At 41.4% G+C, this 27,118-nt stretch overlaps 1 protein-coding gene across 1 annotated transcript; it reads left to right on the forward strand.

Moving 5' to 3' along the window:
• Positions 1-121: 121 nt before the first annotated feature.
• Positions 122-27,102, forward strand: LOC145401081 (venom carboxylesterase-6-like). The gene is made up of 13 exons (XM_080273452.1): positions 122-129; positions 2,958-3,162; positions 6,920-7,072; positions 14,086-14,233; positions 14,679-14,864; positions 15,812-16,023; positions 16,521-16,671; positions 18,023-18,201; positions 19,246-19,405; positions 20,592-20,718; positions 22,503-22,617; positions 24,660-24,816; positions 27,059-27,102. Exons 1-13 carry the CDS (start codon positions 122-124, stop codon positions 27,100-27,102), a joined length of 1,845 nt encoding a protein of 614 aa, XP_080129578.1.
• Positions 27,103-27,118: the final 16 nt, after the last annotated feature.

Here is a 27,118-nt window from a genome sequence, read left to right on the forward strand (position 1 = left end):
CCCAATCCGTCCACCACCACTGCTCCCACCCCATCCCTTTCCCACCAGCCCATCCTCACTCCATGTATCGGCTTCGGAGCCGACTTACCACCAGTGCATCTGCGGCAAAAGGCGGTTTGGCATGGCGAGGTTAGTGTTAGGTTTGAAGTCAATTTCTTAGCCAAGTGTTGTATTCCAAGTGCCTTTCGTAGCGCCTTTTCCTTAGCGATTTATTCTGCACGAGGTTAGTTGTGCCAGTTTTGACGTTTTTTTCTACCCCTGTGTTATATTCTAAGTGCGTTTCGTAACATCTCTTCCTTATGCGCTTTGCACCTCAGTTACAATTTCTTAACCATACTTTGTATTCTAAGTATCTTTCGTAACGTTTCTTCCTTAGCAGTTTATTCTGAACGAGTTTAGTGTTACATTTTGGAGTAAATTTCTTAACCACGTGTTGTATTCTAATTGCCTTTCGTAAAACGCCTCTTCTTTAGCGACTGATTCTGCACGTTACACCTCAGTTGCAAACTGTGTCTATATTAAAGCATTGTTAATTGCGCAAGAGAGAATTTTATGGTGCAATACGGAAAATAAATAACTAAAAACGAGGTGCCACGAAGCCTATTGCATGCCACCGAGGATGTATGTGTACTGTACAACTGGGAACATATGAATCTGTGACAGCATCAATGTACAGCAGAGGTCTAGCACTGGGTACACTCGACAACAGTGACCTAATCCCATATTTTTTGGTGGCACTGACATGGACGAAGGTGTCAAATAGTATGTGAAATGACCAAGAGGGACGGGAAGGCCGAGGATGAGATGGAAGGATGGAGTGGAGAGATATCTGAGAATGGGGGTTATGAGCTGGGGGGAGGGAAGCATAATGGCAGGAGATAGGGTGACATGAAGGTGACTTGTTTGTGGCCACTCCTTACAGGATTAAGGCGTCTGGCTATAGATAGATAGATAGATAGATAGACCAAGTAACTGTGATGCATGAACGTCGGAAATTGTAGCCAGACCTCCACTGCACACAGACACTATCCCAAAATTATACGTAGACCAACAGCACCTATTCTAAATGGAACAGGAGGCGTCGTAACACAGTTTCCATGGCGATATACTTATTGGATCTTAACATTTTCTCATAATTCACGGGACGTTCTGTATCAGTAACACAAAAGAGAATATCTTATTCCTTCTGTAAATAGGGAGAGTAATGGGGCAAGGCTAGTATTTTTTGTTTTTTTTCAGTTCGAAGGTAACTTTCGGAATAGTATATAGCATACGTCCTCCTGCTTTTTTTGTATATACTTTACGGATAAGTACCTCCGCCAACGAAGTTGGAGGAGATTATGTATTCACCTTTTTTTTTTGTCTGTCTGTCCACACGATATCCCCAAGATTCTCAATGAATTTCAATGAAATTTTGTGGAAGGGTGGGCCATGGGCAAAGAAAGAACTGATTAAATTTTGGGGCGGATCCGGATCCGGATCCGGATCCACTGTATTCCGCACAGTTTCTCCAAAAGTTCTCAGTGGATATCAATGAGGATTTGTGGAAGAGTGGGCCGTGGGTCAAGGAACAGTTGATTAAATATGGGGGGAATTCCGGATCCTATATATTCCACACAACATCTCCACGGATCCAGATCCTATGTACTCCACATACTATCTCCACGGATCCGGATCCGCATCCTCTTTAATGGCAATGGCATTTGCTGAGGTATGCGTTCTCTCAGTGCTTTCTAGTTCAGCAGTATATATTGATGTACAGCGTCATCTTCTCTCTCTCTCTCTCTCTCTATTTCTCTCTCTCTCTCTCTCTCTCTCTCTCTCTCTCTCTCTCTCTCTCTCTCGTAGTATCCGTAGCAGAGAGAGAGAGAGAGAGAGAGAGAGAGAGAGAGAGAGACTAACTACAACATTTTTTATCACTTTCAGGTACAGGGTATGACCTTGAGATGATAAAATAATAAAAAGCGGAACAAGTTACGTGCACATCAAAGTTACATCATAGGGCGGAGAATGTATTATTGAAAAAGGGTTTATGGATTTTTGTACAGACTAAATACAGCACTTTTGTGTAACTGTTTGAGGTAATATGGATCACAAAAGTACCGGTGCACAGGGGGTCTGATACCTACTTAAAACATTCAACCAACTGTTGAAGCTGAGGGAGGGTTGGTATACATGACCAACGTCTCATTGTGTATTAACAATGTCTATTTATATAAACATAACATTTGCTACATATTTGCCAGAAGATATTAGTTGGCTGTATATGACACCTCCCGACATCAAGGCTACCAACGTGTGGCAGGTCGGTCACTAATAATTAAGTGACCTTCGTTCTGTGTTCCCAAATGTTTCATGCATATCCCCGCAGAGATTAAGAAAATGGACATTATCATCACTACATTTCATCCATCCTGTTCATCATCATCATCATCTACACCTCTTTTCCCAGCCAAGAATACTTTTGTGACCCATGGCACAAGGTTGGTGTAGCTGTCCCTTAACCCTGGTCTGTCTGGTCTAGTGTACCGTCGACCACAGCTAAGTAACTGTTTCTGTGGGGTCGTCCTACAGGTATAGCTCAATGCATACAGTGTGTAGGGATCCGGTTCTCACATGTGGTTGAGAGTGTCTCACCAGGGTCGGACTAGGATCTGTTTCACTGTCAGGATTCCAGGGGGTTGACTGATGGATGAATGAATGTGTATCCCAGTTCACGGGGCATGCTGCTGATTAGTCTCTGTCTATCGTATTTTTTCTCTTTCCTTGCTTTCTGGACTCTACCTCACCCTATCCTTAGGTGGGAAAAAGGGTACGGATAGTGATGACAATGATGATGAAGAAGAGGAGGAGGAGGAAGAAGAGGAGTAGGAGGAGAAGGAGAAGGAGGAAGGCAGTGATGATGACGATAAGAATCATGATGATGATGATGATAAACTTTTCCCGCCTTGATTCAGACTGTGGGACCTGATGGCCACTGCCCTGCTGATGGTGGCCGTGGCTACAGAGCAGGGCAGTACTTCCTTACCGGAACGCGTCACAGTCGGTACAACGGACGGCAGGATATCAGGCATCAAGAAGACCACGGTGAAAGGACGGGAATTCTACGGCTTCTGGAGCATCCCTTTCGCCAAGCCCCCTGTGGGTCCTCTGAGGCTGAGGGTAAGAAGGCCGTTATGCAGGGTGGTCCTTAAATAGCGGTCCACTTCAACATCACCTAGGGGATTCTGTGTGTGGTATGAACGGCTCAGTCTGCTGGCGTGGGCGTAGGTGTGGCAGTGGGAGATGGAAATGAACAGAAAAATGCAGGTTAGAAATTGTTAACACAGACTGAGCCGTCCTCACAACACAGAGATCTCCCGGTGGAGAGGAACATGAGCGTTATATATGGACCACTCAGTATTGTTGAAGCATCAGCATTGCAGTAAGTATTCATGTCCTTTTAAATGCGGGGACACCCCTTTGAGTGGCCCTGTCCGTCAGCCATTCCCAAAGGACGCGAGGTGCTTTATTCCCGTAGACTTCAACGAAGCCCCATGTAACAGCCCTGATAGTCCCGCATCTTTGTAGTAGTTTTGTACTTGTTAACGATACTAAAAAAATACTTACCATATCCTACACTCTTATGTCTCATTTTTTCTTCTTCTTAATCACAAATTGACATTTTGAGTCATTCAGAGATGCCTGAATCGACTGGACGAGAGAGAGAGAGAGAGAGAGAGAGAGAGAGAGAGAGAGAGAGAGACTTCTTAACGCCACTTTCTCAACGATTTATTTTGTGTTGCACCCAAGTAGTTTTTTCTATGATGTTTATCTTTTGTTTAGACATATTAGACGAAGGTATTAACGTATCATTTGCAAACATCATCTAGTAAGGATGAAGTACTGGAAAGACTTGTCGAGACACGAAAATACGGCTTATTTTTCTAATTAGTTCACTTCAACTTGGCCACAAACAGCCATCTCTCCGTCGTGAACACTAAGCTGTAACAAAAGAGTATCACTAGAATACAGTACTGCTCAAGAAAAATATGCTATGGAAAGCATGTATACAGTAGGTGTAGCATTGCCTCATTCTGCCACTGAGCTACGGGAAATAAGCTGCAAAAGGACAAAAGTATCTTCAAAGTTAAAAAGAACGAGCTGTATGAACTCAGCAATAAAGAATCTGTTGTTTTTGTCCTTTACTACTTTCTTGCCGGGACCCACCCCACTACGCCATAAATGACGCTTCAAAAATTATTCATGGACATTCTTAGGCTCCAGTGATTCAAGCTCATCTGGAAAATATTCTCTAGAGCTAACGAGAATCAGTAGGACATATTATAATTACCGTATCATAGACAAGGATATTGATATGCTTTATGTAGCATGCTCTCTTTAACTTGGTCTAGGTTTTCTCCCTCTTGCAGCTTTTTTTTTTTTTTTTTTTCACATACCTCAATGGCAGAAAAAGACTATACTAGGGCTCTACACTTCATACCACTTCTTCGTGACTAGCATCATATTCTAGTGTTAATCTTTTGTCACAGCTCAGCAGTCGAGATGACGAGAGGAAAGTTTTAGGCCAAGTTAAATTAAAAACAGTATACCGTAGTAATGAAATGACGGTAGAAAGCCTTCATAACTCACGAGGATACTGGTTTTCACAAAAAATGACACCGAAGACGCAGCCACTGTAATCGATGTGTGTGTGTGTGTGTGTGTGTGTGTGTGTGTGTGTGTGTGTGTGTGTGTGTGTGTGTGTGTGTGTGTGTGTGTGTGCAGAAGAGGAACAAAAGAAGGAAAAAATATAGAAAAAAATAAATTCCATACACAAGATTACAAGTGTCCATTCATAAAAAATCTGTAACAGGTGGACTTAATGCTCTAGGCTGAAGTTTGGAAGTATGTATCTGTGTAACTGGCATATGCATCCTGTGTGGGGACGCGAAGAAGTGGTTCGATTTTGGAGAGGCTGGTTATAAGTGAAGGACACGGATAAATAAATAAAGAAATAAATATATATATATATAATCTTTCTTTTTTCGGTATACTAAACAGTAAAACCGCTCAGGGAAGAATGACTGGTTACTTGCCTTAAATGAATGGCTTTGTTAGCTTAGCCCCGACTCTCTACGTTCCTGATGAGGTGTTGTAAATGAGTGGATTATTTACACACACACACACACACACACACACACACACACACACACACACACACACACACACACACACACACACACACACACACACGCAGACATACAGATAGGTGGATAAATAGGTATGTAGACAGGCAGATAGACAAACAGACAGATAGCTTGACTGATATACATATTGTACATATATATATATATATATATATATATATATATATATATATATATATATATATATATATATATATATATATATATATATATATATATATATATATATATATAGAGAGAGAGAGAGAGAGAGAGAGAGAGAGAGAGAGAGAGAAGTATAGATAGATAGATAGATAGATAGATAGATATAGATATAGGTATAGATAGATAGATAGATAAATAGATAAACAGAATGATATATAGATAGATAGATAGACAGAGAGGAAGACTGAAAGTTAGATTGATAGAAAAAACCTAGAGATATAGAAAAAAAGGAAGGAAGAAAGAATACTAGATAAAAGAAAAAGATAGGTGGGTAGATAGATAGATGGACGGATACTTAGGTGTCAGACAGGCAGACAGATGTGGATGGGATCTGAAGGTTATGGTGTGACCAACAACTCTCTGCCCCTTATAAGTATTGTATCAGTATACATTATCATAAGAATAACAACAGGGGTCCAGGAGATAAGGAATCACGCATTCAAGGATAGTGCCAGGCGAGATCACCCAACTGATTGCATACTCTCACTCCTTTTCTGTCTAACTCTCTAATGCAACAAGTAACTGATGCATCCAGCCATTCACGTATGTAACAGGTCAGCTCTGGAACTGTCATGTCATCCTCTGTCTGTAAGTCTTAGTCTATAACCTCCAATCTTTTAAACGCAATGTGTCTCGGAATCTCGAAATAAATGGATTTTTATTTTTGCGCTCTTCTTTATTTATTGAATTATTTATTTGTATTTATTTTTTGAGGGAACAATTTTCGGCCTTCTAGTCTTTCGTTCCCTCTTTGCCTAAGAAAAAAAAGGAAGAAAAACAGATCGTGTCTGATCCTCAATGCGCGAGATAAACAAACCCCCATAATAGTTACTGATTGTCACCGATCATTTGTTTTTCCAATTGTGTCTCTTTCATATGCGCTCTGTTTTGACTGATAAACGATGCTGAAACAGTGAAGGCAGACTTAAGTACAAGCAACCTTACAACTTAGATATCAGTTTCGTAGTTGAAAATAAAATCCGAGATCCATAGTGTATCATATAGGCTATTGTTATTTATCTTCAGTCATCATGCCAAGTGAAAATCGATATTCTTTTCTTCTTTAGCAATTCTCAATAAATGGCAATAAATATGTTGCTTACCAACTCGCGTTCGAAAACTTGGGTCGCCATTTTGTCTCCAAAATCGCCAATTTCAAAAACTGAGATGCATTGTCCTGGAGATTAGTCAATTCTTGCTGGAGCACAGTTCACAGTTTTGCATCACTAGACAATCCTTTTTCACTTTTGATTTACGTGTCTTAGAATATGAATATTCCGCCCCCCCCAAAAAAAAAAAAAAAAAAAAGAGAGGACTCGTAATGTCATAAGAGCTATTGTGATCTGAAAAACTTGAGCGCCAGACACTGGTTTATGATAAACTTCGGCGCTTTATTATAATGGAGTACGTGTACAGTGCTGCAGCTTGAAGTATTCTGTTTCAGCTAATACCGTATTTTATTTTAGCTAATGTACTGAGAATGAGTCACAGTAGCCTGAAATGACACAGTGCACCTCATGTTTCAGGACCCGGTGGCCAGTGACGGGTGGGAGGGGGTGAGGGACGGGTCTGTGGAGCCCCCCATCTGCTCTCAGATTGGATGGTTTGAATTGACCCTTCGCAAATACGTCTATGATGGATCCGAAGACTGCCTTTACCTCAACATATTCACACGCAAGGTTGGTTTGCCCCTCCAGTAGGTGCTGCTGAGGGAAGCCTTCTCGCGGTGGCATCGATAGAATCGATTTGCTCTGCAGCGCGACAATACAAGCGTCTTTACTAACCCCCTATCCACAAAAAGAAGGATGGTGTGCTGAAGTAGATGAGAAACGTAAGCCTGCAGTTCACCGAGCTCACGTCTCAGATGAACCTGGGGCTACAACTATTACCACTACCCATTCAATCCAAGGGCGTATTTTTTTTTTCCATTCTTACCAGGCCATATTATTCAGCTTAGGAGAGACTGTTCGAAATAGAGAGTTTTCAATAAAACCATCATCAACTACTTCATATGGTGGCACCGATACAAGTGGTCGGCTGAGCTACCTGCTTGTACAAACGTTCAAGTACTTCTATAGGACTACATAATAGATAGATAGATAAATAGATAGATAGAGAGACAGATAGAAGCAGGAAGTCAAATGATGAGAAGGTGTTGTGTTTGCGAGAAGCGAGCAGCGCTAAACGCTTACACGGGGGAAAGCTGACGACAGCGGCCAGTAAGGAGATGATTCAGTTAGCTGTCAGCAGTCCTCTCGTGAGAAAGTTCTGTTGCCACGAGGAAGATACGTGACACACACACCCTACTACACGAGATTTTAGGAAAGAGAGTTTAGAAGGAGACAAGCGACCCTACAGAGAGGTCGAGACGGAGATTAGCTTTAGAACAGAGAGAGAGAGAGAGATAGCGAGACAGGGAGGTAGCTACCCAGGACTTATACTATTATACCTGTTTAATATTTCCAAGACAAATAAAAATAGTCCCATACTATTCTTTACCTCTCCCGTCACTACATGACATCTGGTGGGGAAACTACTACAAGATATAAAAGCCGCTCGACCACAAGTCTAAAATATACTTCTCTACAATTAACTACAAAGTCTTTATGACATTTGGTAGCAGCGAACGTATACGAACCTCGTCTACGAATCAACATTAAATTCCTACAAAATATCAAGATTGACAACAACCAACAATATCAGCTCCTGCCCCCTCCGTCTCCCAGATCATTACGCTGATGCAGAGGTCAAGAGATCACTCGACGCCTTGCAAGTAGCTTAACGACAAATCAGCAAATCTGCGGACATCGTCTCCGAATTAAAAGCAAATTTCTACAAAAGCAACCGAGACTACAAGGTTAGCTTCAGTTCTACAAAGTCTACAGCCATCTACAATCAACTACAATTAACAACTCTACGTCGTCTGTATAATCTTCTACACGCACCTACAAGTAGCGGCGGTCTTCATCCCACACCGAATAAATCACTAGAGAAAAGGACAGAGAAAACTTCCACATAGAATAAAGGGAACAAACAAACGAAGAGTGAGACACGATTTACAACTCATCTTACTCACTCGTCTTCACTCAAGTTACTCATCGCTACTCATTCACTCACCACAGCTACCAGTGTGGGAAGCCGACGTCACCATGTGCTGAGATGACATCACAACGCGAGTCTGCCATGCCAAGCAACGTGTGACGGACACCAGGCACTTCTCACCCACTACTCATTACTCATTATTCACATAGCTCCTACTCATATTCACTTATTTTCACAGTTAAGTTGGAAATTCGACGTTCTATGTTGAGGTTTGCCTGGGACAGCCGTTAACCACTACAAATACCAGGCCATTGAGTTTCCTGAGTAATATCGTCCATCAACACACCACTAGAATTATCAAGAGATCTTCAATCAAACCTGTATTTTCTTCCGAGATCGACTTTTGTATCGACACACCTCTACGATCTGTATCAAGTGGGTAAAATTATACTTGCTCATTTCTTCTCAGTGCTAAAATTAGCTATATTCAACTTATTAAATCATCTAGTTTGCTAGGACATAAATAAACAAGAGGCGTATTTCATAACATCATATCTTAATGACAGGAATATTTTCGCAACCACCCACGTTAATACCAGATGACACACAAATTGCCACAACATCAGACTCACAATTAAGAGACAGCCCACCCATTGTACAACCCACACCACACGTTATAGATAAGGAAACAAATACGGGAGTTTCGGATGATGAGTGGGAAACCCCTTCAGATGTTGAGAGTATCGACTTCGCAGCTGCCTTAAATACGTATGCCAATATACTTAACAGGGTTCACCGGTCCGGTCATACATATTCTACCATTCCCTCACATAACGATAAACTCGTACAAGTTGAATTAACAGGGCAATCATTAAATATGAATCAAGAAACAAATACTGCTGATCTAAAAACCACACCTCACGTTTTTGTGTATCACGAGGATAAGACTGCCCCAAAATTCTCTGGCACAGACAAGGATCGCATTGATGTCATTTCATTAATCAGTCAGTGCGAACAAATGTTCATCAAGCGCCACATACTAGATGAACAAGAGAAAATTGCTATTTTTTCATCTTGCATAAGCCAGGAAAGATGTCCAGCAAGCAATTTATTGCGCTCCGATAAGCTACATCGTGCTAGGACATATGATGAATTTAAAACTGAATTTCTGAAGAAATTTTCTGGAGGTATGAACTTCTTGCCAGGTATAATTCCAGAATTACATAAAATTGTAGATCTTGTAAGGGAGCACACTACAAACCATGTGCTCAGTGAAATAACCGCTGATGTCTCCACAATCAAGAGAACCCTATTAGCTACTCTGGAGAATTCTAAGTGGATAACAGATGATGGAAAGATGTCCCCAGACCTCGTCGTGGACATCATTGGTTATGTAGCTGCCTTGTGTAAATTACCTGATAGAACCCTTAAGATTGCCAAAACAATCGCGTACATCCCTGGAATGTGCTTACTAGACTTAATGAACGAGGTAGAGATGCAGTGCAGTAAAGCAGGTGTGGTCGACACACATGCACATTCTGGTAGAATCAGGGTACCTGAGACAGTATCAGCTGTGAAAACATCAACACCGACCCCAAACAGAGAACAAAATCGATCGCGACCTGAAATGAGGCAGCCCAAACAAGCAAAGACGCCTAGACCTCGTTCCCACACGCCTTCCTACAGGCAGTTTCATAAGTTTTCGCGCAGCCCGAGCAGGTCTCGCGCTATAAACAACACTTTTTATGGGAAATCACCTCGTAGGTCACAGTCAAGGGATAGGTCCATTCTGTGTCATTACTGTGCAAAACCAGGACACACAAGGTATGAATGCTTTATCAAGGCAAAAGAGGATAATCAAAAGACACAAGGGTTTGGTCCTTACTGTAGGCATCATAGATACCAAGGGCACTGGACTAGTGATTGCAAAACAGTAGAAAAAATTGTGTCTATGTTCAAATCGGGGGAAGACCAAGTCATGACAAAAAACGAACAAACATAAAAAAGAACAAGGTTAAACTTCACATAGGAGGCATGTTGGGAAATGAGTGTATCTTGATACCAGCTGTATGTGAGGATCAAAACGTTTCCTTATTTTTAGATACAGGCTCTCCAGTGAACTTAATAACACATGAAGAACTAAATAGAATTCTTAAAAATAAAAAGAAAGTAACTTTTCTGGATGAAGCTGATTTAGAATTAAACACAGTAGATGGTCAAGAGATTACAGTAAAAGGTATGATAAGATTAAATCTCAGTTTCACAGAAACTACAAGACCATTCTCTGCATTGTTCTATATCGTTGAAAACTTAGCAATTAAAGCTCATATGTTACTGGGCTTAAGATCCATGAGAATTTCGAATGCTGGTGATGGCAAGATCACAAATGACTTACTCCCAGTTCATGAGCTACGTCAGATAGTTAGTCAAGGCATACATACACATAAATTGAAGCCATTGTTCCGCAGTAGGGAATTTATGCAATATTACCCGTACTTGGAAGCAACACTAACACCAACATCAGTGATAGTTCATGTACCATTCATCACGGAAGACCTGTTCACAGTATACCAAATACACCCCTTCCCCTATAGAAACAACAACACTTTAGTCATCATCAACATCAACACAGACACCGAACTCATCATGGTCTCCAAGAGACGAGACACTGTCACTTTCGCAAGTGAGTCAACGATTGAGCGAAAGTGCCGCACATCCTTACATGCTGTTCATCTTTGTCCTGCGTACATTTTCACGTTTCAGCCTACTGATACGGTCCCTTGTGAAATGGCTATCATCAGCAATAACAATATTCATCATCATTGCAACTTCACTTTTGCTCCAGATAAACTTGTACACCATCAACGCATTGGACACTCGCAGTTTTTTTATTTCCCTCATAACACATCAGTTTACATAGTCTGTCCAGATATACCACCATCTCATACATCAGCCTCAGGATTATACATAGCACCAGACTACTGTGCGGTATTTACACCATCCATGTCTACTTTTTCCACCATCAATCACTACGCCATTCTCAACCATACACACAAACATTTCCACCCACTGCCTGATATGGACTTAAACATGAGCACAAGTATTAAGCTGACTTCACCTAAGTTTGAAACTATGCAGCTGATCAATGAAACAATGAAGCCCTGGGAAGATTTGAGTTTGAGTATGTTCAACCCATATTATGTGTATAGCCAAGCACCTTCTGTCTTCATAATTATCTGCATTGTGGTTGCAGTATTGCTGTTGGCCATGCACAGAATGCATGCAAGAATTGCTAATTTGGAGTCATTGTTTAGTGGGGGGAGAGTTAACATCACAGTTAACCACCCTGAATGAAGTGTATATATTTTGTATATAGTATTAATTATATATATAAAAAAAAAAAAAAAAAAAAAATAATAATAATAATAATAATAACACAAAGAAGAATGACCCATATATGGCAGACCAGTACCATTATCTTTAAATGAAATATTAGTAACTCTTACAATAATCTTAATTTTAAACTATTTTTATTCTTGCATGTATGCATTTCACTATAATAACCCAAGTACATACTATATTACAGTTAAATAATTTACTTTAATGCATTTATTCCAATATGTATTCAACTTATTTAAAATGTAATATTACTGAATAATCACTATTTACTATGCATAATATATGTATACAATATTCATACAATTATGTTACTTTACAATATTATGTATTTCACTTAATTAGCTTATAAGTTCATTATAATGTGTATGTAGTATGTATTAATATATTATAACTATTAAATGTCGATGGTACGTCATTTTCGCGCGGCCGAGCAAATATAGGACTACATAATAGATAGATAGATAAATAGATAGATAGAGAGACAGATAGAAGCAGGAAGTCAAATGATGAGAAGGTGTTGTGTTTGCGAGAAGCGAGCAGCGCTAAACGCTTACACGGGGGAAAGCTGACGACAGCGGCCAGTAAGGAGATGATTCAGTTAGCTGTCAGCAGTCCTCTCGTGAGAAAGTTCTGTTGCCACGAGGAAGATACGTGACACACACACCCTACTACACGAGATTTTAGGAAAGAGAGTTTAGAAGGAGACAAGCGACCCTACAGAGAGGTCGAGACGGAGATTAGCTTTAGAACAGAGAGAGAGAGAGAGATAGCGAGACAGGGAGGTAGCTACCCAGGACTTATACTATTATACCTGTTTAATATTTCCAAGACAAATAAAAATAGTCCCATACTATTCTTTACCTCTCCCGTCACTACATGACATCTGGTGGGGAAACTACTACAAGATATAAAAGCCGCTCGACCACAAGTCTAAAATATACTTCTCTACAATTAACTACAAAGTCTTTATGACACTTCCTTGTCCTCCTAAAGGAGGATGGTGGACGGTAGGAGAAGGGCAAATTTATTCTGCAGTCCACCAGATTCACATTACAGGAGAGCCTGGGGCTACAACAACAATAACAACAACAACAACAACAACTACTACTACTACTACTACTACTACTACTACCATCACCACCACCACCACCACCTCTACTACTATTGCTGCTACTGCAACTACTACCACTATTCTTACTGTACCACTGCCACCACCACCACCACCACCACCACCATCACTGCTACTATTACTACTGCTACTACTACTACTACTACTGCTACTCTAGGGGGGTTCTTTCTAAGGTAAATAAAATACCTGGTAGCAGCAGGAATGTAGTGGAAGTGTTGTCCCCGGACTGAATGGGTTGAAGATTAATTCAGATTCACAAATATATTTATGACGGATTCTCTAAAACTGATGTTGATTGATGCTGATGTTGACTGATGTTATTTGTTGATGAGATAGATTGATGTATGATTGATGATGATAATAAGTGATGTTGGGTTATGAAATGACTGATGCTGATATAGTGATTTGTGTTGTTAGTTTATGAGATAGATTGATGTATGAATGATGTTATTATTTGTTGATGAGATAGGCTGTTATTGATTCAGACTGAAGCTGATATTGACTGATGGTGAAACTGACTGATGCTACTCTTTGATGAGACAGATTGATGCACTGATTGATGCTGCAACTAACATGTAATTTGTTGATGATGTAGACTGATGCTGATACTGACTGAAGATGATGTTGATAGATGCTGAAACTGACAGATGATATTTGTTGATGTTACTGATTGCTTATGATACTGACTGATGTTGATACTGGTGATCGATGTTGATAGTAACTGCATTTTGTATTGACTGATGTTGATAATGATTGATGTTACCTGTTGTTGAAACTGGTTGATGTTGACTGAGACTGACATAGACTGATGTTGATGATCGATATTATCTACGCCTACTTTGCTTTAACTTGACCTCCTAAAATTACCATCTCTCCATCACCATTACTAAGATGAAACAGGGGGTTACCAGTAGAACAACGTGCCAATCAAGAAAAAGCGCAATGGGATGGATGTAGGGCCATTGCATTGTCCTATTCTGTCACTGAGAAATGAGCTGCAACAGGACGAAATTCTGAACCACGTTAAGGCGAAATAGCTATAATAATTACACTGAAAACATTAATAAACAACGATTATAATAACTCTGACCTCTTTCCACCTTCCTGATCTCCATTTTCCAGCCTGGCCACCTGGATGCCAACCTACCAGTGCTGGTGTACTTTCACGGCGGCGGGTTCTTCGCGGGAGGCGCTGAATATTACGCCCCTAACGTCATCATGGATAGGGACGTGGTCTTGATCACCGTGCAGTACCGTCTCGGAATTCTAGGTAACAGATGAAGGAGATTTTATTCAAGGTAGGACAGAATTTTCGAGATGGAGAGTTTAATACAGCCTTCAGAAATAGAAATCTTTGTTTGTTAGAGATCTTTGCCGTTTTTGTCACTATCTAATATCTCCTTAGGATTCTGAGTAACAGATAAAGACGATTTTATTCTAGGTAGGATAGAATTTTCAAGTTTGAGGGGCGAGGGATTAGATACAGTCTTCAAAAATAGAAATCTTTGTCTGTTAGAGATCTTTGCTGTTCACAACTACATGTATTTGATGTCTTCGTCACCTTGGGAAACAAATAAGTATAAAAGAGAAATGAAAAGATATATAAAATGGAAGAAAAAAAAAAAGGCTGTGTTATCCACGGCAATTTTGGAATGAACTATATTGAACAGGACACTCACTAATCTAACCACTTGCGTATCTTCCTTTCCCTATAGGCTTTTTGTCGACGGAGGACTCTGTTATGCCCGGCAACTTTGGGTTGAAGGACCAGACGATGGCGCTGCGCTGGATCCAGAACAACATCCATGGGTTCGGCGGAGACCCACAGAGAGTGACGCTGTTCGGATCGAGTGCTGGCGGGGCATCAGTCCACTACCACTACATCTCACCCCACTCCAGAGGTCAGTGGCCATTTCTTGCTCTTATTGATTTATTTTCATTCGACAGAACTGGGCTAGTTTAACAGCTTGAATACTAACTCACGGTTTCATGAAATTCGATGAACATTAGTTATGAAGTTAGGAATGAGTTTTTTTGGTTACTGCACAAATCAACCCTCCAGTCTGACTACACTTGGCCATCCGTTGAAGTGGAAGAGGTTATTTATTTATTTATTAATTTGGTCAGATGAAAACAAACATGCTATACCACTGGGCGATTTTAATTCACATGTGGGGCAGACTCATCACCTCTCTGGGAAGGCCAGTGTTCATTCTTGCTACCACTGGGCGATTTTATTCAGTGTCTGGATTTTCAGTATAGAGAAATTTCCTTATAGTCAGGGGGGCAGAAACACTCTACTGAAACACTGGAGGTAGTACGAGTACTCTATCTATTACCAGATGTTTTAATCCTGTAAGGGGTAGCCACAGACAAATTGCCTTCACGTAGCCCTGTCTGCCATTTGGTTGCTCTTCCTGAAACTCACATTCCACCTCTCAAGTATCTCTCCACTCCCCAGACCTTCATTTCATCCTTGGTCTCTCCCACCTCCTCTCCCGATCCACCTCACTCACATACACTCTTCTAGTTAGTCTCATTTTCTATCCTCCCCACATGGCGAGACCAGAGAGGATAAATTATATATTTCATCAGATTTTAACCATAGTCCTTTGACCGTAAGTTGGCCCAGATTTTTGTTGTCTTGCAACTTATTTCACGTAGCTCGGCAGCAGAATAATGCAATACTCTGGTTCTACATCCTTTCCACAGCACTTCTGTGTGACTAGCATCATATTCTAGCTTTAATCTCCTGTTGCAAGAAGTAGATAGATAGATAAACAGATACAGAGAGAGAGAGAGAGAGAGAGAGTGGGAATAGAAATAATCAGGACATTGTCACCGACAGATCTCTTCGCTCGGGGTATTATGATGTCGGGCGCCCTCTTCAACCCCTGGGCGATGGGGGCGGCGTACAAGGAGGTGGCGGAGTTCACGGGTCGCCTGTTTGGGTGTGAGGAGAGGCGGGGCGTGAGCAGCGGGGAGGCGAGTAGGGAGCTGCTGGACTGTCTGCAGAAGGTGGACGCCCAGGACCTTACCCTCTCCCTCAGACACCATGTTGTGAGTACATCTGTGGTTCCGCTGTGTGAGACTGGTAGCGTGAGGCAAGTATTTTGAGGCTGGTAGTGTGAGTCAAACAGTATAATTCTAGCAATGTAAGGCCCGTAGTGTGAGGCTAGTATTTTGAGGATAGTAATATGGTAATAACAATGCAAGGCCAGTAATGAGAGGCTAGTATTGTGAGGTTAGTTCTGTGGGGTTCGTATTTTGGTGCTTGTAATATATCACCGGTGTGAGGCTAGGACGTTGAGGCTCGTATTTTGAGGCAATTAATGTGATGATAGCAATGTGAAGCAAGTACTGTGAGGCGAATACTGTATTGTGAGGCTATCACTCTGAGGCCACAAAAATAGATACAGTAAGATAAAAAGATAACACGTCAAGGGAATGAAGTGATTAATCCTCCCTTTCCTTGCAGGCGTTCAGCTATAGCCCTGGTCTGTTAATCCTTCTTTTCTTGCTACAACTCTTCTCTGTTAACCCATCTTTTCTTTCAGACGTTCAATTACAACCCCGCTCTTTTGGTGCCCCGTGTGGATGGTGATTACATTCCCGCCGATCCAGAGCTTCTTATGTCTCAGGGACTACATAAACACGCAGACCTTATCGCTGGCATCACACAGCATGAGGGAGGACTGTTTGGCTATCGTGAGTGCATTAATTTCTTTGGCTATGGGTGGCGAATGGAGAATAAGTGAATGATTATACTCCTTTTACTCTAACTTGGCCCAGATTTTTGTCCTTTTGCAGCCTATATCACAGAGCTTAGTGGCAAAAAAGACAATACTATATCTCTCCATCCTTTCCTCTGCGCTTCTTTTTGACTAGCATCATGTTCAGATGTTAATTTATTGTTACAGCTCAGCCTTCAAGGTGGAGGGATGGCAGTTTCAGACCAAGTTAGAGCATGTGTTCTAACCTGACAATGAACCCTAACCTCCTCTAGTTCAGTCAATGGCCAAGGGTGATCTATTTACAATCCATGAGTGTTTTTGTTTCTTTGACCATATGAAGCCACTGGAGAGAGAGAGAGAGAGAGAGAGAGAGAGAGAGAGAGAGAGAGAGAGACTAATTATGTTCATTTTACTCTAACTTAACCCAAAGTTGCTATCTCTCCGTCTCGAGCGTTGAGTTGTAACAACAGAATAATTGCAGAGTAACAAAGAGTAGCACTATTTGCCTACCGTGAATGCTTTGATTCGTTTGGCCAAGTGAGGAGAATAGAGAGTGAGAGACTGACTATACTCCTTTTACCCTAACTTAGCCTAAAATTGCCACATCGCCAATTCGAGGGTGAGTTTGTCTGTGGGCTCCCTTTTCACGTGTTAAGGCGTCTGGGTATAGATAGATCCATTTATTTGGTTAGTTTGCTGTCAGGGATGCTACTGGGTATTTTTCTTTTGTTCTGGTGGTCTAGCAACTGAATACCACCATCAGAGTGAAAGCCTTGCCACATGCATGAGTTCAGTCCTCAAACAGGTGAATGAAGTTTTCTCCTATTTCCTCTTTTTTCGATCATTTAATAACACCATGGGAGTAGGCTACCATCTACTCGACTCTCTCAAGGTTGGAGGACCATTCAATTCTTAGGGCACCTGGTGGTTCTTTTTGTCTCATCAAAGAAACATTTCATACTTTCCCTCACCCCCTCCATCCTTCAAGAACAGTCCTACTCACGCTCCCTCACACAAACCATCCAACACAGCCTAATTCAATTTCACCCTTACCTAGATCTTCATGGAATAGTAGTATCAGTAGCTGTAGCCTCAGGTTCATCTTTAACATGAACCCAGTGGACTGCAGGTTGAAGTTGACTTTCTCTAGCAGTCCACCATCCTCCTTTTGAGGGATAGGGAGGGATGTGAAGGACGTTTGTATAACTGGGCAGTGAATCTCCCCAGGCTATATCGATGCCACCAGGGGACGGCGTCGTTCTCCTGCATCCCTGGAATAAAAAATGTCCAAATAGACTACAGTTCTGATAAGTTCTCTCCAACAGCTCTCTACGAAGACGAATACTTAAGAAAGGCGTTAGTGGAGAACTTCGATCAGATTGGACCTGAGTCTCTTGACCTGACCCGAGGAGACGAGAACCCTCGACAGTTGGCAGCCAAAGTGTTCGAGCACTACGTTGGTGGAGTCAGGGTGGATGAGGAGGTGGCAGATCAGCTGTGTGAGGTGGGTTAGTGGAACATTAGAAGGATAATATAAAGGGTGGATGAGGGGTGGTGGATCAGCTGTGTGAGGTGAGCGAGTAGCATCTTAGATGGATAAGACAAAGAGTGGATGAGGTGGTGGCGGATCAGGTGTGTGAGGTGATTATACTGTTTTTACTCTAATCTGAGCTAAAAATTTCCGTCACACCAACTTCAGTGCTCAGTTTTGACAATAGATTCACACTAAAATATAATCTAGTCATGAAGAACTACGGAAAAGGTGTAGAGCCGTAGCAATGTCCATTTCTTTCACTGGTTAGAGTGAAATAAACTGCAAAAGGACAAAAGTCAGGGCTAGGTTAATGTAAAAAGAGCTAGGTTAAGGTAAAAAGGGGTAAGTCAAAGTAAAAAGACCTGGGATAAGGTGAGAATAGTTTGGTTAAGGTAAAAAGGGCGAGGTTAAGGTAAAAAAGAGCTAGGTTAAGATAAAAAGAGTATAATACCACATCAAGGGAATATTATTGTAACTGCTGGTGGATGAGGCGGTGGTATACGAGCTGTGCGAGGTGAGGAATAGGATCACTTTCCATTAGAGCCAGCAGTGTACTCTCACTCTCATTTGTCTAGTTCTCTTTGACCAGTAATCTGTCCTTTATATATGCACTTGGCCAACCCCGACACTGTCTTCCTCATTCTGTATTTCCCCCTGCCTATGACCTCCAGTTTCTTAAGTACAATCTGTCTAGCATCTACAAATGAGAAGATCTGTGTGGTAACTCTCCCTTGTTCAGTTCTCTTGGGGAAAAGATACAACTCTTTGAAAACTTTGAGTCTTTGGTTCTTTTTGCATTAAAATTAGATAGATAGTTGGGTAAATAGATAGATAGATAGATACACCGTGATAGATAGGTAGGTAAACAGATAAATACATCCAGAGAGAGAGAGAGAGAGAGAGAGAGAGAGAGAGAGGGAGAGAGAACACCACCTGACCTAATTTCATCCCTCTTTCACCTAAACACTCCCAAGCCGCCTCTGCCCCACCTAACCCCAGCTGTGCCTCCTTCAGCTGTTCGGCGATCGTCACTTCAACCTGGGCGTGGAGTGGGTGGCAAGACTCCACGCCCGCAACACCCAGGCGGAGGGGAGGCGCACCTACCTCTACAACGTGACTTACCAGGGCGAGAAGAGCTTCAAAGACTTCTACAAACACAATATCGGCAAACACTGTGAGAAGCGGACAAGTTAATCTGCGTGTCTGTCTATTTATCTACCTGTCTAGCTGTCTATCTACCTACCCATCTATCTGTATACATACATCCATTCATCTCTAGCTATCAGTCAATCAATCAGTCAAAAAATCTATCAATGTATCTGTTTATTTATGGTACGATTTTTTTCTTTTTCCCTTCTTTTTTATCATCCTATCTGTCAGTGTACCTATCTTCCTATGTAACGATTTTTTCCTTTTGGCTTTTATTTATTTATTTATTTTTTGTCGGATTGAGTCCCCGCACCTCCTAGCAAGCAGTCTGTGTTGCAGTTCTTCACTACTGTAGACCAGCAAACAGTACGCCCAATATTTTATACGTGAAGATAAACTGACCTCAGTGGCTGCCTTACAAACACATCCTGTCCTACTCGAGTACACAATATCACAAGTGCCATTTTAGTGCATCTGTCTACCTAAAAATAATTGGGTGGTTAGTATATTATGCCTCAGTTTTGTTTCTTGCGTGCTGCAGGGACGGCTCATTCTTCTAGTGAAAGGAAAACAGATATTTTGGCTACCTAATGGAAATAGTAATAAAACCTTGCAATTATTGGACGTAAAGAAATAAGATAATAAAACAGAACTGGTTTAGCCAGCGAGTATGGCAGTAGAAAATGATACAAGGAAAATATACATAACTCTGACTGAGCTGTCCCCCCAACACACGAAGATTTGCCATGTGAGTGGTAACGGGGTGCAACATATGGACCACTCTGTATAATCGCTGTTGTCTGACACATGACTAAGGGACACAGAAGAATCGTCCGGCAATATCGGTGCCACCATGGCAAGGCTTCCCTCATCAGCACCAATATCCATGACAAGATTGGTAACGCTGGCTGAGCCGTGCCCGGAACACGTGAGAAACGTGGTGTGTAATACATAGACCAGCCTGTACATTGCAAGATGACCCATATATAATGCTCCTCTTCCACTCCGTCCGGCGATTTCTTCTGTGTTAGAGGGACGGCTCAGTCAGAGTTATCAGTGCCTGTCCTGCATCATTTATTTAAATCCTACACCCACTGCCACACCCACACCCACACTCGCCGACTGAACCGTCCCCGCAATACATAAGATACTGCCAAGTGAGTTTCCAGTATAGCGCTATTCACGGACAACCCTGTAAATGATCTCTGCAGGGGTGTCACACGTGGACGACTTGTTTTTCCTGTTTGAGGGGTCATTGTGGGGGTCAATGACGCGGGAGGAGGACCTGCTTCTGAGAGACAAGATGCTGGACATGTGGGTCAACTTTGCCGCTACCGGGTAAGCTTCTCCTCAGCCACCTCTTATACTCTGACCCTCTTATGTTGAGGACATCTCTCCATCTAGTCAAGATAACAGTAAGAGCTTTTACTCGGCTGGGAGTGCGTAATACTTGCCTGAGTCATGATAATATCACCCTTAGCTGTCTAATGGTCTGGATAACTCCCATAATTTATTCCCACCAACTCCAGCCTCATTCATTAACCCCGGTGGGACAGAGACGCCACAGCGTTAATACAGTACTGTCATTCTTAACCTTCGTATGGTAGGAACAACTCGTGTATATTATCCAGGTAACCAGACGATTGTAGCTGAGTGTGTGCTACGAATGGTCATATATGAATGAGACTGGGGAAAGCAATATGTATGTATATATATATATATATATATATATATATATATATATATATATATATATATATATATATATATATATATATACAGAGAGAGAGAGAGAGAGAGAGAGAGAGACGCTGGCCAACGACATACCAGTACTACCGGTACTTGCTTCGGCTCAGAATATATCTGTTTAACGGGGGTTAGAAACAGTCTTCATAGGTATTTAAAAATGATGACGTATTTTTTGCCTAATCCACAGATGCGAACAAATACAGCCTCTGTAATGAAACTATGGCATTCGTTCATTCACTCTCTCTCACTCACTGAGTTTCTGTATCGTTCTGAAAGAAAAACTCCACGCCTAACTGGGGGAGTGTTGCTTTACCCATGGACACTAAAGTTGCACAGTGGTAGGCCCCTACCTGCTCCACGTTTTAAGTAGGGTGGAACCCCCGAGGACCACTCCCTATGGAGGAGGGGGCTTCATAGTTTTGTTGTGCCTATTTAACTTTATTCCAGCTATCTCTAGACGATTCTACTTCGGTAAGGACTCTTCACACTGGAGAGATTATATACAGTGCAGTTTGCAACTGCCCTTTCAGCTGAATCAGTCCAGTACAAATTTTACAACATAAATCACTAAATAATATTATTGCACATTTATTTAGAGCTTTGATTTGTAATACACAACAGCTTTATGTAGCTGGTACCATAATAATATTATGCTTATTTTTTGTAGCCTGTTATTTAATCGTGAAATTTGCTAGGTAAATAGGAGGGACTTGTAACAGTGGTTGAAGGAAGCGATAATAATTTTACATTTAAATTCACAAAGTTAATTTGTCTTACTGTCACTTACAATGTCTTCATTTATCTGTGGTTGATATAATATCTTTGTATCAGCTAGTGTAGTTTTATTAATTTCATGAGCTTTATATGGCATAATGTATCACTTGGATAAATGTACCTTAATGATTTTGCTATCTGTCTGTCTATCTACCTGTCTATCTATCAACCATTCGATGCCTTAATCCCGTATGAGGTGACCATAAACGAGTCGTCTCCATGCCACTCTGTCCTCTGTTATCTGGCTACCACTTCTCCATTTCACGTTTCCCTCTCTCATATACCTCTCCATCCCATCTCTCCGTCTCATCCTCGGTCTCCCACTCTCCCTCTATCTCTTCGCCTCACTCACACACACTCTCCTATAGTCAGTCGTATGTTCTCCCTCCTCTCCACATGGCCAAACCAACTCTGTTCCTAATGCAATCCAGCACAGGCACACTAACAACCTCATGAAATTCCCAACGCTTAGGTAACTAGGTTTATCGAATCTAATTAACTTCACGTCACTTCTCTCTGTCTGTCTGTCTGTCTGTCTGTCTGTCTGTCTGTCTCTCTCTCTCTCTCTCTCTCTCCCTCACTGTCACTCTCCCCACCAGAAACCCAACCCCCGACTCGTCCTTGGGCTTCATCTGGGAGGCGGTGACCCCAGACGACCTTAGATACCTCAACCTCAAACTTGACCCTGTAATGGAGCCGGACACACGACAAGAGGTCAGCCATGCTCCTTAGATTCCTATTACCAACCTTAAGAACGTCGAAGTGTTGACAAGCATCGAAATTCTGGCATTGGTTCTTAAATGTGTGATGATGATGATGATGAAGATGATGATGACGATAATAATGGAACTTGTCATACCTCTTTCTTATCGTTGTCTAACCTTTCTTATTGCTGTCTGAACTCCTTCTCTATCGTTCTCTGAGCTTCCTTATTCGTTTTATGACCCTTGATATCTTTTTCTGACCTTTCTTATCGTTGTATGACCCTTTTATATCGTTCTCTGACCCTTTTATATCGTTCTCTGACCTTTCTATATCGTAACTAACTACCATCTGTAATGAGGGGGGGGGGTCAGACTGATCATATATAAATAATTGCAATTTTTTCCGTAAACGATCATTGGATATCGGAAGCTTGCTCACACCTCCGCTCATTCACTTTCGATAATGCGGTTGATAGTGTTAATGTCCAGGAAGGGTATTGAATTTCGTGACATTTTCCTCTAAGCGATTTTATTCTGCACCTCAAGGCATCGAAATCCTCTTCTAGCCATACACGCCGGCGATAGGAGTGACGATTTTATGAGCGTCAACAGGCCAGTCTTCACCCTGTGTGGGGCCCTCGAGTCCAGTCGTCAGGGGGAATGACTGCACCTCATGGAATTACGTCTGGTTATAATTCCACGTGAGAGCAGAAGAAGGATTGGTATCATTGGCGCCAGTCGTTTGCCTGTAGGGACGGTCTGCGCTAGTCGTCTGTGTGTTGGAACCGTCCATGACCACTTCTGCTTAGGGGAACTATGAACTCTCCCCTGTTCTCATGCCTCCACACACAGACGACTGGCGCCTTGATGCCTGTCCTCACTCCAAGCATTAATGACAATCATCAGCATGTGTAGGGCTTTGACTATGACGCTAGGAACTGATGCTAGTCCACAGACAATAATCATCACGCCAATCGCCTGCATGTGTGGCTAGCTTTGGTAATGATGCAAGTTTATGTCGATGTTAGAAAGGTAGAAAAAGGATACAAGGGAATGCGAGGCTTTAAGTGCAAAAATAAATCGCTAAGGAAGATGATCTATGAAATCTCCAAAGTCATTTATAATAATGCCCTTAGATCCTTATGCCTTGACCCTTAGATCCTTATGCCTTGACCCGTATTTTGAGGGGTTTAGGCAGCTCCCTGACACCTCTTCCTTACCGATTTATTTTCGGATACGGCTGGTTAGTGTCGTTTTGTACCCTTTTTATGCAGAGTATTGTGATTAGAATGAGTTGCGTAACACAGAGGAGGGCGAGAAGGTATAATAAGCAAAACAAATAGCTGAGGAAATGTTAGGGAGCTTCTTACACCCACGAGAATACGGAGCCTCAAATCGTGTCGTGCAGTGCAAACTCTCTCTCTCTCTCTCTCTCTCTCTCTCTCAGTAAATAAGTGTGAAGTCGCCTCACTTTACATACGTAACGTGGAAATGGATAATGATCAGCCATAACTAAAATAAATAGCTGGGGAAGAGGTGTTAGGGAGCCTCCTTAACCCACCAGAATATGGGCCTGTTAATCGGGAGATTTCGTGGCACCTCTCCTTTACCGACTTATTCAGCACAATATACCTTGTTATTCCCTTGTATGTTAATGATGAATACTACAGTAGGTCGATAATAAACTGACGTGACTGAAAGAAGAGAACGTTCAGGTGTAATACGGATACTAAATCGCTATGGAAGATGTGTTACGAAGCCTTCTATCCTGGCCTTGTGTTCCTTCTTCCTTGGATAAAAACAAAAATCTAAAGTTCAGCCTTTTGACTATTAAACTTTAGGTTAGGGAGGATCTCTAAGTACCTCACTAACAGTTTTTTCCTTCTTTTTTTTTCCCCCCTTTTCCTTTACTTTTTCAAACAGAATACTTCACTCCCTTAGATTTCAGCTCCCGATTCAAGTTCGTAGACATTAGCCATTATAGCCAAGTCCCATATTAGTGCCCTGAAGTTCCCGCATCAATCTAATACTGTCGCACTTCTTCGCATACAGGTGAGGGAGTTCTGGGAGTCTCTGCCGACCAGACAGAACAAGCTCCTGAACCCTGACAAAGTGATCTTGCTCACTGATACCTCACCGGGGCACCCTGTCAAGAGCGGCCAGACCTATTCCAAGAACCTGCCGCCAAAGCCATTAAAATACCAACACAGTGAGCTCTGAGTGGTAGTAGGGAGGAAGGAAACGCGGCATTGTGAGGGACGAATGAAATAATGGAAAAGGAAGAAAGGAAATACCAACACAAATACCAACATAGTAAGCTCTGAGTGGTGGTAGGGAGGAAGTAAACGAGGCATTGTGAGGGACGAAAGACGTAGAGGAAAGGACTGTGATATCTATTTTTATGAGGTGATGTATGGATGGCAAAGCTAGATGGCTGCCCCCGCCCACCATACATGAGAAGTGAGGGATAGTTTATATGAAAGCAGTTGTTTAAAAGCTGATGACTGCATTGTTGTAGAAATTCGTTTAAACCAAGGATATGATATGAAACGATGATGTGGCTGTAGTGTGGTGAACGGAAAAAAAAAAATCAGTAAACCGAGTCCTTAGTTTGAAACGGTTAAATACTGGCCGGTTACAATTGTCACCCGTTCACCATAACCTTAAACCCTTCACTCAGATGATGTGCATTAATCAATATTCAATTCGTTTTACCTTCAGACTAATATATAATAAACATGTGGGGAAATAATGTTAAAACTGGAATTAGGTTTTATCCAACTTCTCCAATTAATAATAATAATAATAATAATAATAATAATAATAATAAGACTCCTAAGTTGAAAAAGTTGAATGAAGATACAGAGTTGTGCAAAAATTCGTTGACAGTGACCTCCCAGCATTGTGTCCTGCCTCCATATTTCTTATTCCATCCCAGACGACAGAGAGCGTTTTTCCTTCTCATGGTTTTTGGTCGTGGGCTTCATATTACCGCGACAGAAAAACAGTTCACGTAACATATTTCATTGCCACAGACGGTAGAGAAGTGCCGGATAACTTTTGCTCATAGTTGTGCAAAGAAAAAAAAAAAAAAAAAAAGCAGGAGAGACGTCACCGTACCGAAAGGGTTAACAGTTTATCGGATATCATGTAAATCTTCTACTCATTCATAAGTTGGAGAAACAAGTAATTTCTTTAGCTTTTACGAACACATAGCGGAAAAGAAAGATCTGAGACACACATATACTGAGATGGGATTTCCAGTGTGTTTCGTCGGATGTAAATTTTCTTCAGACAAAAATGGGAATATATATGTGTTAGGTGTGGAATTTGGCACATTCCTGACTAATTGTGCTTCAGGTGCCTGCATGACTATTTGACCACTTGTGAGTTTTGGATTATAAGGAAACTCAAAATATGTACATTAATAATTTTCAAGGTATTAGTGTAAGTAGCGTTTTAAATAAATACCGTGTGAAGATAGCTTTGGCATACTATCAAGCACTTGGTGAACAATTTTATCTTTCGAGTTAGTCGTAAATGAGGAAAGTACAATATGGAAGACCGTCCATCTTTCACAGTTTTAAAATTGCTTATCACTATCCTTATTTACTGCTAAACTGGAGGATAACATTGTTCAGGAAGTACTTCATATTACGTCAAAGATATTTTCACACGATATTTCTCTGTTGAAAATACTAATGATGCTATTTTTGCTCAGTGCAGACGTTTTGCTGCGTGTATGTATGTGTGAGGTCGGAGAGAACACGTATATCTTCAAACTCTGTCACCCCAATAAATCCAAAAATCTTAAAGACGGGGTTTTTGTTCAACACCACATATAGAACCAGCCATTCAGTTATATTTCTGAAGAGATTTCCTGATGTTGAATTTCTCTCCAAATGCCACGTTAAAAAACAAAAAAGCGAACAATGACTTGAAATTTCCTGATGCTACCTTCGAAACTCAACAGACTTTTCAGAGTAATGTGCAAGAGTATCGTAATTCTTCGACCAAAAGGTAGAGAGAGATTTCCGACCGCACCTGTACATGCTTCACATTCCATTTCGTGTTTACAGGTAAGTTTCAATTTTCAAACAATATGATAGCCGTGTGTTTGTTTATATTCGACTGGATGGACTTCCTAATAGATGACATACTCCGTACTGGGCAATATATCTAAGAAATTTTTGATGACATACCCCATGATGTGCAATATACCTAAGAAATTACCGATAACATACCCGGACTATGAATATGCATAAGAAATTTGATGACATATCCGGTACTGTGAATATATCTGATAAATTACTGATGACATCCGGCACTGTGCATTATACCTAAGATACCTAAGAAATTACCGATGACATACATGGCACTGTAGAATAAACAGTGACCCCCTAAACATCGCACCACTAGAAATGTAGTTGAAGGTATCTAATGTGTTGCAGTGACGGCTCAGTCTGCTGGTGTGGGCGTGGGCGTGACAGTGTAAATCGAAAATGAATAAA

Source organism: Coenobita brevimanus, chromosome 54 (assembly GCF_032717465.1).
Source record: "Coenobita brevimanus isolate Jiangsu-jjx chromosome 54, ASM3271746v2, whole genome shotgun sequence".
In the NCBI taxonomy this organism is placed as follows: Eukaryota; Metazoa; Arthropoda; class Malacostraca; order Decapoda; family Coenobitidae; genus Coenobita; species Coenobita brevimanus.